At 43.2% G+C, this 13,700-nt stretch overlaps 1 protein-coding gene across 2 annotated transcripts in view; it reads right to left on the bottom strand.

Moving 5' to 3' along the window:
• Positions 1-13,700, bottom strand: part of DNAH6 (dynein axonemal heavy chain 6) — a 289,163-nt gene that overhangs the window by 15,287 nt on the left and 260,176 nt on the right. For both annotated transcript variants that reach the window (XM_059724560.1, XM_059724561.1), the window contains exons 70-72: positions 8,685-8,806; positions 6,067-6,196; positions 2,153-2,280 (exon numbers count right to left, since the gene is read on the bottom strand). In XM_059724560.1, the coding sequence (XP_059580543.1) occupies positions 2,153-2,280; positions 6,067-6,196; positions 8,685-8,806 (380 nt within the window). The remainder of the gene's footprint in view (positions 1-2,152; positions 2,281-6,066; positions 6,197-8,684; positions 8,807-13,700) is intronic.

Here is a 13,700-nt window from a genome sequence, read left to right as displayed (position 1 = left end):
GGACTTCCTGCAACACCCTCTCACTATTTCCCAGCCAGGAACAGAAGTGGCAGGACTATTCCCACTGGCTGGTGTCACTGTAAATCACAACACATTAAGTGGATCTCTACAACAGAGAGGGCAGTGGAAGAGGCAATAGTGTTTCAATTTTTTCAGCATCTCCTACCAGCTGGACTGGGCTAGACAGGTGCTTTATAACAAAACCTTCTCCTCTCCACCCTGCCCCTAGGCACAGACCCTGCTCTTTGGCACTGCCCTTGACAGAGTCTAAATTCAGTGGGAACAATGCTGTGTCTGCCAACATTCCCACTGGCATGGGCAGCAACAGGTCATGCACCCAGATCCCCTCAAATTGATCAAGGTCTTATGCATCCTTCTGTATCCTGTGTAGCACATGGCTGGAAACTATGAATACAAGGTCAAAAGGGGTGTTCAAAACGGAATGCACTCATAAGCCTCCAATCCTACTCTTGTTTGTGACTGCTAGGTTACTTTTGCTTACCAACTGAAGTGAGGCCAAAGCACACAGAATGAAGGGAAGCATTTTATTTGGCTAGTGAGAACAAACTCAAGCCCATGAAAAATGCTAGTATATTCCTATGCTCCCTTGATCACTGGAATGCTTGAGGGTATGTCTATACTGCAACAGATGTACCTGAGCTAGCATTAAATGAAACAGCTTGAATACTAATAGCAACACAGTGCCAGCAACAGAACTCAGTACAGGCTATTTACCCAGCTCTGTGGATTTAGTTTCAAGCTGCTAAGACTATACAGCTAGCAGTACCCCAGGTAAACAGTATAAAGTGAGATGACATAGGCATAGCGTAGGTGTACCTGAAGTAAAAGGGTGGACTTTCCCTCAATGGTTTAATGAGGTTTAGAGAGCCTTTTCGACCAGGGGTGCTTCAAGCCAGGCTCATCAGTACACCTAGCACTCAGACACCTCAATAACAACAGCATGACTTGTATAGTACTTCTCTTTCCCTTCAGCTGATTTCAATTCAAGCTATATTTGCTCAGAACCTCAGAAAAAAAGCTCTCAGGATTTAACTAACTATTCTGCCTGCAAATACCTGTTCTACATTTGTGTCTGCTTGTTTTGTGAACTCAATGCAGGTGCACATTTAAAAAGTTACTCTGAAAGATTTACTGAGATACTGCTAAGCTTATGGAAAATCAGTGATATTTACTAAAACAGCTCAAGGGTTCTATAAAATGATAACATTTGTTGAGACAGTTCAAATGATTGCTTGTATGAGAAGCTATTCAGAGTACCAGAATAATTTGAAAGTATACCCCATTTTCATTTTAATGTTTTTCAAAACCATATTAAAAGTAGCAAAGCCCCCAAATATTCAAATGATAGCAGTTCAGTAAAGAGGTAAACAATGACTTGCTGGCAACTCCAATTTTTATCTTTAACTGATGAAAAAAATCTAAATACCTCTAAAATGTTGAATTCATGAAAACTCCTAACTTTACTATGGAAGTCAATCGAGCATAGCCAAATCCCAATGAACAGACATTTATAAAGGGAATAATTTAAATGCAAATGAGGCTTTAGAGAACTGTCCTCAGATTATGGCAGGGGTCAACAATGTTTTTGGGCAAAGTGCCAAAAACACCTGCAACCTTGCTTAGTAAAATGCTGGCGTGTCAGGGGCAGACAGTGGGGGAGCCGCAATGAACCTGATCCTTGTTGTGTCAACGCAGCCCCAGCCCCTTCCTCGCCATCTGCCCCAAGGTGCATGACCCAAACAAAATGCCTTTGTGTGCCATGCTCTGGCACCTGTGCTGGAGGCTGCTTACCCCGGGATTATGGTATAGACCAGTGATTGTCAACCAGGGTACTGTGGCACAATATTAGCACTGATAGGTTTGCAAATATTATTTGCAAGATAAACACAGAGATTTCAAACAGGAATCCATCGTGTCAAAAACGTTCTGACCTTTTGTGGTCTTTCTGAGTTCTCTGTAACAGAAGAATCACTCTATTATTTTTCTGTAGCTAAAAATAATGAAAACTAACACCTAGCATTTTCCAAGGGGTGTCTTGAGTCTAATGAGGAGTGCCTTGAGTCTAACAAGGTTGAGAACCACTGGTACAGACCCTCCTACTCCCGACTGCAAAATGATTTGAGTGTCATACTCTCAATAGCGTAAGCAGATTGTTGAACCGATCCACTTCTTGTCCAAGCACAGTTGTTAAAGAGTCCAGACGGCCTTGGTCATCTTTGATGAAAAGGCTCTCTGAAGCAGCTTCCATGTCCAGCTTTCCTGCAATACAAGCACTCTCTACTCAGAAAAAATTGTTAATAGTTTACTACAGGTGTTTTTCAGGACTGCATTACCATATATGAAGGGAGACGAGGACAATGGTATCTCTTGGCTAGAAAACTGCCAGTCTCATTCCCAGGACACCTGGTTTCCAAATTAGTCTTCAGTGAGGAGTACTTCAGACTGCAAAGACTGCATATACTCAATCCCACCCCAGTGTTATGGCCAGGGGCTGAGCTCCAGTGTTTATTTGCATCAGCCTCAGGTCTTAAGTAGTCCATGTGAGTTCACCTCCCCTTACACAGAGAGGATGTCTGATAGATTACTTCACAATGCACCCACTAGTCTCCCTTTCTCAACTCCTTCTGGGTAAAGGTAATTGTGGAGTTTGCATATAGCTGGGACTTGTGCACCATAGCTCCTCCAGACTTTCACAAGACAAGGAGGCAGCATTCATACCCACAGGAAAATTCTCAGTTTCAGCTGGATATCAGTGGAGCTATGCCAATTTACCAGTAAAATTTTATTTTCTATATGGTGCTGTTGTTGAATCTGTAGCACTGCAAGAATGAAAATAGATCACCAAATTTAGGAACTACAAATAACATTTTTCCTTCACAATAAATTGTGAATGTTGTTGAAAAAGCTTTCCCAAATGCACAATTTAAAATGGAGGCTTTGTACTTTGCTCAAAATAGAAATAATTAAACTGTTTGACATTAAAAAGTTGCCTGAGAGAGCAAAGATATTCATGCACATTTGTTTCAAAACAGGAACAAATTCAATGCCTTCAAAATGATGAGGCACCAAAGAATTGTACTGATGTAGGCCAGCTGGGGCAGGAGTTTCGCGAAAAAAACACAATGTGCAAGTAATTGTACCTGGCATGTTTGCATATTAACTGCACCAAGATGTATGTCTGAAAAAAACTGCTATATTTTTAAAGTAACTTGACAGTTATGACTGTTCAGAAAATCTTGACAAATTGGCGTGACAAGATATCATAGCAATAAAATAAGTCTGTTGTTCCATGAAAGGAATCTTAATTGTTTTCTGGTGAACAGTTTGAATAATACATTCCCTTGGCTCTTAGCTATGCATCTTTACAGAGGTATATTTTAGTACTCTATTTACATAAAATACTTAAGTCTCATCTCATAGTTTATGCTCTAACATTGTAATCAGAATTTCATAGTTGGACCCTTGCATCTGTTAGAAGTCCCAATAAAGTCAGTGTGGCTCTTTAATATGCACAAGGGTCTGCCAGAATGCAACTGATTATTTAGACTGGGAGACTGTGTAAAGGTATCTCCCAGCACAGATCTGAGTGCAGAAAGATGGTCTGTAACTACATGTTTTAAAACTTCTAGTCTGAAGGTGTAGAGACAACCATTTGTTCTCACCTGACCAACTAGCTATAACTAAGCTTCTCCTTCTTCCTGCACAAAGGTTCGGGGAAAATATTTAAGTATGGCTGCCTGGACGATGGAAGAGGAAGCAGGTCTTTGGGAAGGCAATGCTGCTCTGCCAGGCCATATAGCCGTGAGCCAAATACTCAGCTAAGAATATTTTGTTTATATCCTTCCAAGCCCACACCCTCACATTCAGGAATAAACCTTAAGAGGCTTTTCTGACTAAGGAGCAGAGAAACAATTAAGTATCTATTTAATTTTAAACACTTGCTTAAATCTCAATGAGTGCAGCAGCATTCCTGTGTGTGCTTAAGTGCATATATGTACAAATGCTTTGCTGAATTGTAGTTTCCTCTTTGGTGGTAGTTTCCCTGCTATGCCTCAATGTTGCATATTACTGGTAAGGATGTGATACAAGCATTTGCAAACTGGACCAGGCCCCTGCCCCATTGTCTCTGCAGAAATTGCATCTCTAACAGATGCTTCAGAATCTTTGAAGGAAAATGTAAAACCCTATATTTGTATAAGAATAGAGAGAGCTCTGATGACCAACCCCAAGCAGCTATTAGCCATTTGGAAGTATAAGGTTGCAAATGTACAATTTAGCTAGTGTAAGTATGATTGTTTTGATTACCCATATACATTTTCTGTGTTCTTTTTTATGCTGCCTCAATATTTTCTGGGAAGGCGTTCAAAGATAAAACCAACATTTATTTCTTTGAAAACCTCCTTTTTAAACAGCAAGTTCCTTAGGTTAAATTTGAATTATGCCGACTTTTACAGTTTAAAATGCAGTGTATATAGATTTATTTTAACAAGTTCTGCAAACAAATTTTCGGGGGGGGGAAGGGGGGGAGAGAAGGGGGATGGAAGTGGAGAGATACCTGGGGAGTCAGATGTCAGGCAGGTTATAATGTGTCATAAATCCAATGTCTATATTTAGTCCATGATTTTTAGTATCCAGGACTGAAAACCTACAATCTCTGATTGAGTTCCATCAGAAATTCAACAATCACCATCCCTCCATCCAACTTTCTCTAGAATACTCCAGCACCAGCATCTCCTTTTTAGACATGATGATCAGTATCCAGACTGATAAAATACAGACCACGTTATACAAGAAACCCACAGACCAACATACATATCTGCACAGAACCAGCAATCACCCCAAACACACCAAAAAAGCTGTGATATACAGCCAAGCCCTCAGATACCACTGCATCTGTACTGAAGAGAACACCCGGGATTGCCACCTCACCAATCTTAAAAAGGCTTTCACCCAGCAAGGACACTCCTCCAGAGAGGTAGATCGCACTTTTGAAAGAGCCACCCGGATACCACGTGAAGAATTGCTGCAGTACAGAGGAAAACCCCCCACAAATCGCACACTGCTGGTTATGACGTATCACCCCTCCCTTGAACCTGTACGGAAAATCCTCAAACAACTGCAACCCATACTAGAAAGAGACCCTATTCTTAAAAAGATCTTCCCAGAGCCACCCATCCTAGCCTTCAAACAAGCACCGAACCTCGCCAACCTCATCACCAGAAGCAAACTTCCTCAAGCCCAGAACACACCAAAAGGATCCAGACCGTGCCACGACAAGAAATGCAAAACCTGCCAACACATCTCTACCACCTTCACAATTACTACACCCCACAACAGAGCCATCAGCGTTCCTGGATCTTACAGCTGCACCTCCAGAAATGTAATATATCTCATCCAATGCACCAAATGCCCTGATGGAAAATACGCAGGAGAGACCAAACAACAACTGCGCACCAGAATGAACGCACACCGGAAATCTACCAAAGACAGAAATACCCAATTACCGGTGGGGGCACATTTCTCACAGGAGGGCCACTCTCTCTCTCCAATCTCTCAGTCCTGATCCTCAAGGGAAATGTACACAACACTTCCCAGAGACGAACCTATGAACTCCACTTCATCAACCTCCTGGATACTAAAAATCATGGACTAAATATAGACATTGGATTTATGACATACTATAACCTGCCTGACATCTGACTCCCCAGGTATCTCTCCACTTTCATCCCCCTTCTCTCTCCCCACCCCTGTCTCTCACCCATTGACTCCTCAATCTACATTTTCACTGACTGCCTGTCTTGTATGCATACCAGCCCAGCCGCTGGCTTCTTTACTTTTCATTCCATCCAGGAAGAGCACACACCAACTGCTGAAACTTCCTTAGCCTGACGAAGGATTTTTGAACCCGAAAGCTTGCTTAATAACTATTCTCCAACAATTTGGGGTTGGTCTAATAAAAGATATCATATTCACCCAAGGAACCTTGTCTGCCCACGATATATATGCAGCACCTCTAGGAAAAACACATTAGCAATGTTATCTTACGTGACAGCTTTGTCAGAATGGTGCTAGCAAGCTCTTGAACAATTTCATCATTGCTTTTTCCCGACCCTTGTGTAGTTGATCTTGGCTGAACCTCAAGTATTGTTGTAATCAAAGTGTTAGTCTCTTTACGCTGTAATAAACAGAGGAGAAAAAAAAAGCAGTGTTCCTTTAAAAAAATTGCCATTGTAAGGATTATTTCAATGTTTTCATATCAATCTCTCGTTTTTTAAAACCTGTTTCAAGTCTGAATGATTTACTTCCAATAAACATTTTGGATTTTGTTCATCATGTTATTACTTTTTAATCTGCTTGCAAATGTAATTTGTGTCAATAGGCATTTATTCTCTACTGTTACTCTCTTTAGCTACTCTTACCATGAGAAAAAAAGCTCACTGACCACATACTTTTGCATATAATAAAGAATGCTAAGCTAGAAAAAACTTCAAATTTTCCCAACCTTTACTCCAAAAGTATACCTGTTTCTCTGCACTGAATTCTGTACCTTGGATGCCACTTTAATTTAATACAGTCATTTAAAATTGGTTAAAGTATATTTGTTAACATCTTTCTTCACTGATCTTTACAAGGATAACAATATTTTTTTATAGATTCCTACAGAAGGAAGTGTGAAATGAGCATGTGCTTCTCGGTACATCTTTAACTCAGTCACAAAACTCCCTGCAGTATGTTACTGACTGAAGCTATAAAGAGCAGAGTTAAAATTGTAATGTTTTTTAGTTAATTATCTTAGCATGGGAAGTTATGAAATCTCTGCTTCAATCCCCCAGGAATAAAGTTTATTAAATATTGGGTAGTTTATCTTCTGGCTTTTTCTAGGTGGCATGACAATCTTCTGTTTTTATGGTGCTTTGCCTTAAGCTTATTGCTTCATCAGTATAGATTTTTACAATTAATAGTACACTACAGGCACAAAGTAGAATTTCTTTTTCTAATTCAGCATTTGTGCCTAACAAAAGATATTTCTTTTAAATCTGTACCCAATTCAAGACCTACTTCTGAAAGGGTGACTATAATACAAACTTTTTAGAGACTAAACTATGTTCTTGATGTTAATTCATTTAAAATTTAAATGAACAGGATTAGAACTCATTTCAGGGGATGACAAAGTATATTGTGAGGGTGAGAGTATGTCTGATGCCCAGTTAAGATTTCCCAAACAGTCTAGGGGATGACTGTGGTCTACAATGCAAAGTTCTGGTAAAAAAAACCCAATCCTCTGACTGATATTGCTCTGCTGGCAAAACATCCCGTCTCCACGCTGCTCTGCTAAAAGAAATGGGTTCCCGCCACCAGGAAAAACATATCCACTGGTAGAGCTGTGCCAGGCAAACCATGGCAGCAGCAGTACCTTATAACGCACACAGTGGGCATGCCCAGACAAGCACGGACATGTGGTATGTGGTGCCACAAACACATCTGCAGCGCCACATACTGCACAGTCAGGTGCTCACCATGCTGCAAGGGCATACTACCCGTGTGTGTGCTGCTCCGGTTTTTTTCCACAGGTTTTTTTGACCCCTGTATATCTGGGCAGTGCGCACCGCTGAAAAGCCAAGCCCGACTGCCCAGAGCTGTGCAAATAGTGGTAGGATCGCCACTGCTGCAGCCCTGGGAAGCCACCAGGTAAGGCTGCTGGGACCAGCACAGTGCTGGCTCCACCCTCCCGTACCGCCCCCAGGGTAACTTGCCATGCGCCAAAGTGTGCGTGGCATGGGCGCTCTCCAGGGACAAGCACCTGCAGTGCAAGGTGCACAGCTGCTACTTGACTCTGGGGACCCAAATGTCCACACTTGTTTGGATGTGGCCAATGGATATATCTGCTACATTAATGGAAAATCATTGTTATCACTACAGTATCAGTAGTACTTAGCAGTACTCAAGATTTGTGCCTTCTTGTGTCTGGTGTTGTACATGTATTGAAACCATCAGAGAGTTTTCAAATTAAACTGACTAAGGGTTGATGAGAGAAAGCGTCTCCTGAAGCCTAGAACAGCACCTTAGCCACAAGACCATTCTTTCTGTGTCTAGAGCCCGTTGTCTGCTTTTAATATCTCACATTACTGGTCTTTATCTATCACGATTGTTTGTACACGTGTTACAATACTCTGTTTAGACCACTGTGAGGGTGGTACATAACAAGGATTTTGGAAGACTGAATGGCTCCTTCCCAGGAAAATGCACAGGACTTAACAAATGTGAATGTATGTGTTCTGACGGAGTTGTCAGCTTCACTTTAAAGCACTTCTTATTTTCGTCAGAAATTATAAAGTCTGTTAGCTCATGAAAAATGGCTGATTTATGTAAAATAAAGATAGCATTAGTGTTCATTTTTTTCCTCTAGAAAAAAATAAGAATGTAGTTCATTAAAAGGCAGCTGGATAGGAAATTATTTTTTAAAATTTGGAGGTCTTTACCAAATTTTCCATATAGCAGAAAGGCAATGTAATGAGTAGTGGGTGGGCAGCCTTGTAATTCCAATTTATTATATCTGCTTAACAAACTGTAATTGTTAAATCAAATTTTCCCTTTAAGCTACAAAGTATAATACATTTAGACATAATTCATTTAGAATGTGTATTTACAAATAGCCAACAAACCTGGAAAACTAAATTAGCATTTTCATGCATTCCAAATATTTCTGGGTCATCAATCAAAGGAAGATTTTCAATGTATTCTTTAAAATCTTGCAAGCTATCAGCTGCAGGTGCAAAATATACACCTGTTAAACAAATGGACAGATGAGACTTCATATTAAAATATTTCTTGAGAAGTAAATGGAAACCATGTTATAGAAAGGGTAAAAAATAGATATGATATATTATTAATAGACATTAGTTAAGCATTCCCAAAGAAAAAAAGAATTTCACCACAAATACCACAATCATAAATATGAAGATGTTTTACAATACAATTGGAAGGTAACTTTATTTCATAAGGAGTGACATGCACTCATCAGATTCTGACAGCTTACAATGACTGTAAGCAAAATTTGTAAAACATATGGTCAAAAGTCTCAGATAAATTATTGCAAAATATGTATCTTTCCATTTCAGAGGAACCAGGAAACTGAGGCAAACTTCCTCCCCTCCTCCCCCCTTTTTAAGTTTTGGAAAAGAAAAACAATTGGATAGTTCTTTTCTGGGGAAACAATTTAAAAACAAAAGCACAATATGAGATGTTGCCTGTAACATCACTTAGAACAAAACTTCTTTATAATAAAAAACAGCAAACAACTTTCAAAAGCCTAACCACTGAGCTAAACACCTGGCAAGTGGAAGCTCATATCTCAGAGAGAAGACCATAAGTGTACTGAGCCCCAGGTTAATTCCCAATGGGCTTTCCAACTCTGCAGTGGATTACTATATTGCTTGGGAGGCTTCTGGCTCCTCGGTATTTTATACAAATAGGATTAAACTGACTTGTACTTGACACTTGTTGACAACTATCAGGCCTGCGATGACAAAGAAGAGCTGCAGTGGCTGAGATGGCAAACAGCTGAATGAAATATATGCAGTATGTCACAAGCCTATGGTCCACATCCAGCAAACTGAAACTAAATTCTCTTTTTCAGGACCCTCATTTTTCCAGGGAAATATAACAACAAAATATAGTCACGGACACGAATCCAGGGACATAACAGCTTTTGAAACTTGCTGTCTTTTTATGAATATGACAGAACAAAAGCTGAATCCAGCAATTAAAGTACTAGTCCAGAACTTGGGAGACCTAGGTCCAATCCACCGCTCCAAGACAGAGTTTGGCAAGACCTTGAACAACTCCCTTAGCCACTCAGAGATAATTGAAATTACATTGCCAAGACTGGAGGGGTATTTTGAGGATACAGGCTGGGAGATGCTCAAATGCTACTGTAAGGGCATTTAAATATTGAAGATAGGTTGATAGATATGCTGGCTGCTTTTGCCTAAAAGGACTGCGTGATCTTAGTATGTCAGCATTCTCAGTTCACATACTGAAGGCAGAAAACAATGGCAATATGCCATACTCATAGGCCACCAGTGGAGAGTGGGATACTCTCAGAAACCTGTTGAATATGCTGCTAGGCTTCTTTTCAATACTGAATACTCAAATGATACTCAAATTCTCCAAATTCTCTCTGAAGTTGGACAGTTAAAATTTAGCATTATTAGCAGGATTCAAGGACTCCTTGGGAACTCAAAAATCCTTCAGTAATACTTATATTTCCTGGTTGTTCTAAACCTTTAAGCCACATGGATCAGTTAAGTACCTGAAGGAATAGTTGCTAAATATACAGTGATCATTTTAGAATACATAAAGACTTTACATCTCAAGTCCTACAACTAGATCATTTCTGGTCAGGACTTTAAAACACTATTCTATTCACAAAAGATGCTCTGTAAAAATAGCAGTGGAGTTCCATATCTTCAGTGGTTTCCAGAACAGATATTCTCAGTTCACAATTAAAAAGATGTGATTTTTTTCTAAATGGTCATTCTTTCAAACTCAGCTTGGAGTACAGGATCAAGATGGAGTTCAAAGGCCACAACCTATATGAAAAACTCTGCCACCCGGATTCTGCAACCACACAAGCCTACTGTCTTTAGAGTATGAACTTGGTGATACCTGCAAAGCATTGTTGCCTTTAGTAAGCTTGCATGGATGTAGCTTACTGGAACCTAGTAATCAATTCTGCTGATGTACAGCAAAGAATAGGTAGTATCTCTTTCTTAAGGGAGGTGGTGTCATCCACAGAGTATGGCGCGACAGAAGATGCCAAAAGACATGGGATCTAGATCTCTAGCACGCATTACACTTAAGATACGATTAGTCCGTAAACTGCACCTTAAATAGTAACCCGGCCACAAATTCAGACAAGTAATGGCACCACAGAAATTGAGACTAGCCACAAAAATATTAGACAAAAAATGTGCAATATTTTTCTGGCTGTTTCTATTGAACCTTAATTTCAACATGTGGCAGGGTTAGGTTTACATTTACTGAGTGCATCCACATGTGTGCTTTACTGCAGTAGACTAATTTGCTGTGCATTAAAGTGTCACTGTCTACATGTGTATGGCAATTAGGACAGTGTAGACTAATTTACTATGCTGTTGTACGGTACCTTCAGACACAAGTACTATCCAATGGTGGAGTAAATTACTGTGCTTAAATGTATGTGTAGATGGTGATGCAGGTGCAAATTTCACCCAGTGACACAGGCTGTGGAATGGGATGCACCACCTGGGCAATGGCCTGACCAACTTTTAGGACGTTAATTTATATAACCCACAAAGGCACAATTGTCATTCCGGTTAAAACTGTATAGCTATTTTTTTAACTGCATAGCTAACTAAATTAATGTGCTAAAAGTTGGTCGGGCCATGGTCTGGGTGGCCCACTCTGTTCTATGGCCTATGTCTGGTCAGCTGAGCCAGCAGGGGGTCAGACTCTCACCTGCTGCTGGGCCACATGATTTGGTAGCTTCAGGAGCTGAATGGCATGGGCAGCTCCTTCATCACCTGACACTACCACCTGGACCCTAGGCCTGACCCCCCAAAACCCCTGCCAGCCTGAGCGTGCCCCCGGGCAATGTGTTCCACCACTGTGTGCACCTGCTGCCTGCAGCCAGATACTGCAGCTGGACGACTGAGGCCCCTACTAGCCCAAGCTGGCCCCTGGGCATAGTGCCCCACCACTGTGGGCACCTGCCATCCGATGCTGGCACCTGTACCCCATGACTGGCCTGCCAAGGCCCCTGCCAGCCTCAACCTGCCCCCTGGGCACCCTGCCCCACTGCTGTGGGCACCTGTTACCAACACTGGCACCTGGAGCCCAGGCCTGACCCTGCCCTTCCTGAGGCTGCTGCCTGCTGCTGTCATGGTAGGCCCTGCACCTGCTGACAAACAGAAGCAGGTGCCCAACTGGACTCATGAAGAAATAGTGGACCTTTATCGGTTTCTGGGTGGATGTTCAGATCCAGCAGCAGTTTGGCCAGGTATCAAGGGCCAAAGCAGAAGTGTGGACACTGGCAGTCCATCTACCAGTTCTGGGTCAAGGCAAAGGCCCTCAAGGCTCAGTGGGTCCGTGTCCAAGACCACAACAGGTGGTCCAGACCTGCCCACAGACCCATGCCCTTTCTGAGGGAACTGGACTGCATCCTGGCCCCCATGGACCCTGGTGAAGCCCAGCACATGTTTTGCAGCATGGGTGGGCTGCTGGAGCCAGAGTCAGGGGGCTGCGGGCCAGGAGGACTCTCTGCATGGGGGACCCTCAGGGCCCCCACGCCAGGTCCTGGCACACTCCCTGTTTTCATCCAGCAGCTTGGCCAGCCTGGCAAGGATGGCTCCTGCACATGCCAACTTGAGCTTGATGCTTGAGGAAGCCACAGCCTGGGTGGCCATGTGCTGTGCCTCAGCACGTGTTGGTCAGTTGGACCTCCTCTCCATGACCAGGGATATCGTCAGATTGTCATGAGCAGCTGCCACACCTGCCCGGAAAGCCCTGCACAGGGAAGAGGGATGAGGGGAGAAAGGGTGTCAGGGCCACCTGTGCCTCCGCCAAGTCACCCCCTGCCCCTGGGCTGCATGCCTGGGGCCAGGGGAGGTCCTGCCCTCTCCTCCCCTCCCTTCCCCACCTGGCCAAGCTCCCTACCCATCCGCTGGAGTCTCCCCCTGCCAACATGCAGGAAGGCAGGAGGCAGTTCAGAATTTTACTGAGCACCACGTAGGCTCCCAGCTAGGAAGCTAAGGGCCTGTCATATGCAGAGAAACTTGTCAATGGCAGTGGTGATCTCCTTCTCGATCACGGAGATCAGGCACTTGTAGCATAGGTAGAATTACCGCTCCAGGTGGTGGTGCATGTTATGGGCTTGCCTAGGGCACCCTTGAAGCTCAGGTCCCTGTGCCAGGCTCTCAGCTGCACCATCGCAATTATTGCAATCATCATCAGCAAAGCATAGCGGGTCTGGCAGCCCTCAAAAATGCTCAAATGAACAGCTAGTCACAGTGTGCCCAGGTGACTGACCAGGGGCAGACTTGGGGCACAGTCCATGCACAGCAGGGGTCCTGACCTGGGGCACCTCTCTGGAGAAGGCTACCAGGGGAGGGGGCACCACCACGTCTGTGTCCCAGCTGGGTGGGAGCCCCTCACCCCGAGAACCCAGGTGCCTCAGGCCCAGCAGCATAAGAGTGAAGTGCCTGGCCCATAGAGTGAAGATGCAGGGGAACTGATTTGGAGCTGCTGTGGCAGCTGCCAGCAGAGGCCAGCCATGGCCTGGGCTGAGTAGGGGACAGGGGTGCCTGTGGCAAGTAGCCCACCTGCCTCTGCTGTGAGAGCAGGGAGAAAAAGTTCATCTAGCAGTCCTTCCTGTGGAAGGACCAGGAAATGTATCATGGTTTCTGGGTACCTGTGCATGCACAACCCCCAAACTTAGGGTGGGAGGCACACAGCCTCTCTGTACAGTGCATATTATCTCTGAAACATTGCAAACTCTCACAAAGAGCGTCTCTGTCCTTTGCTCTGCAGAACCAGTTGCTGGATACAGGAGAGACCCACGTACTGCCAGCAGAGATGGGGCCACAAGGACACCAACACCCTCTGTAGGAATGTTCTGCGTGTGCTGGCTCTGCTTGTGC

This window comes from Alligator mississippiensis, chromosome 3, assembly GCF_030867095.1.
Source record: "Alligator mississippiensis isolate rAllMis1 chromosome 3, rAllMis1, whole genome shotgun sequence".
NCBI lineage: Eukaryota > Metazoa > Chordata > Crocodylia > Alligatoridae > Alligator > Alligator mississippiensis.
The sequence above is the reverse complement of the archived record's forward strand: the minus strand, read 5'-3'. Positions and strand labels throughout refer to the sequence as shown.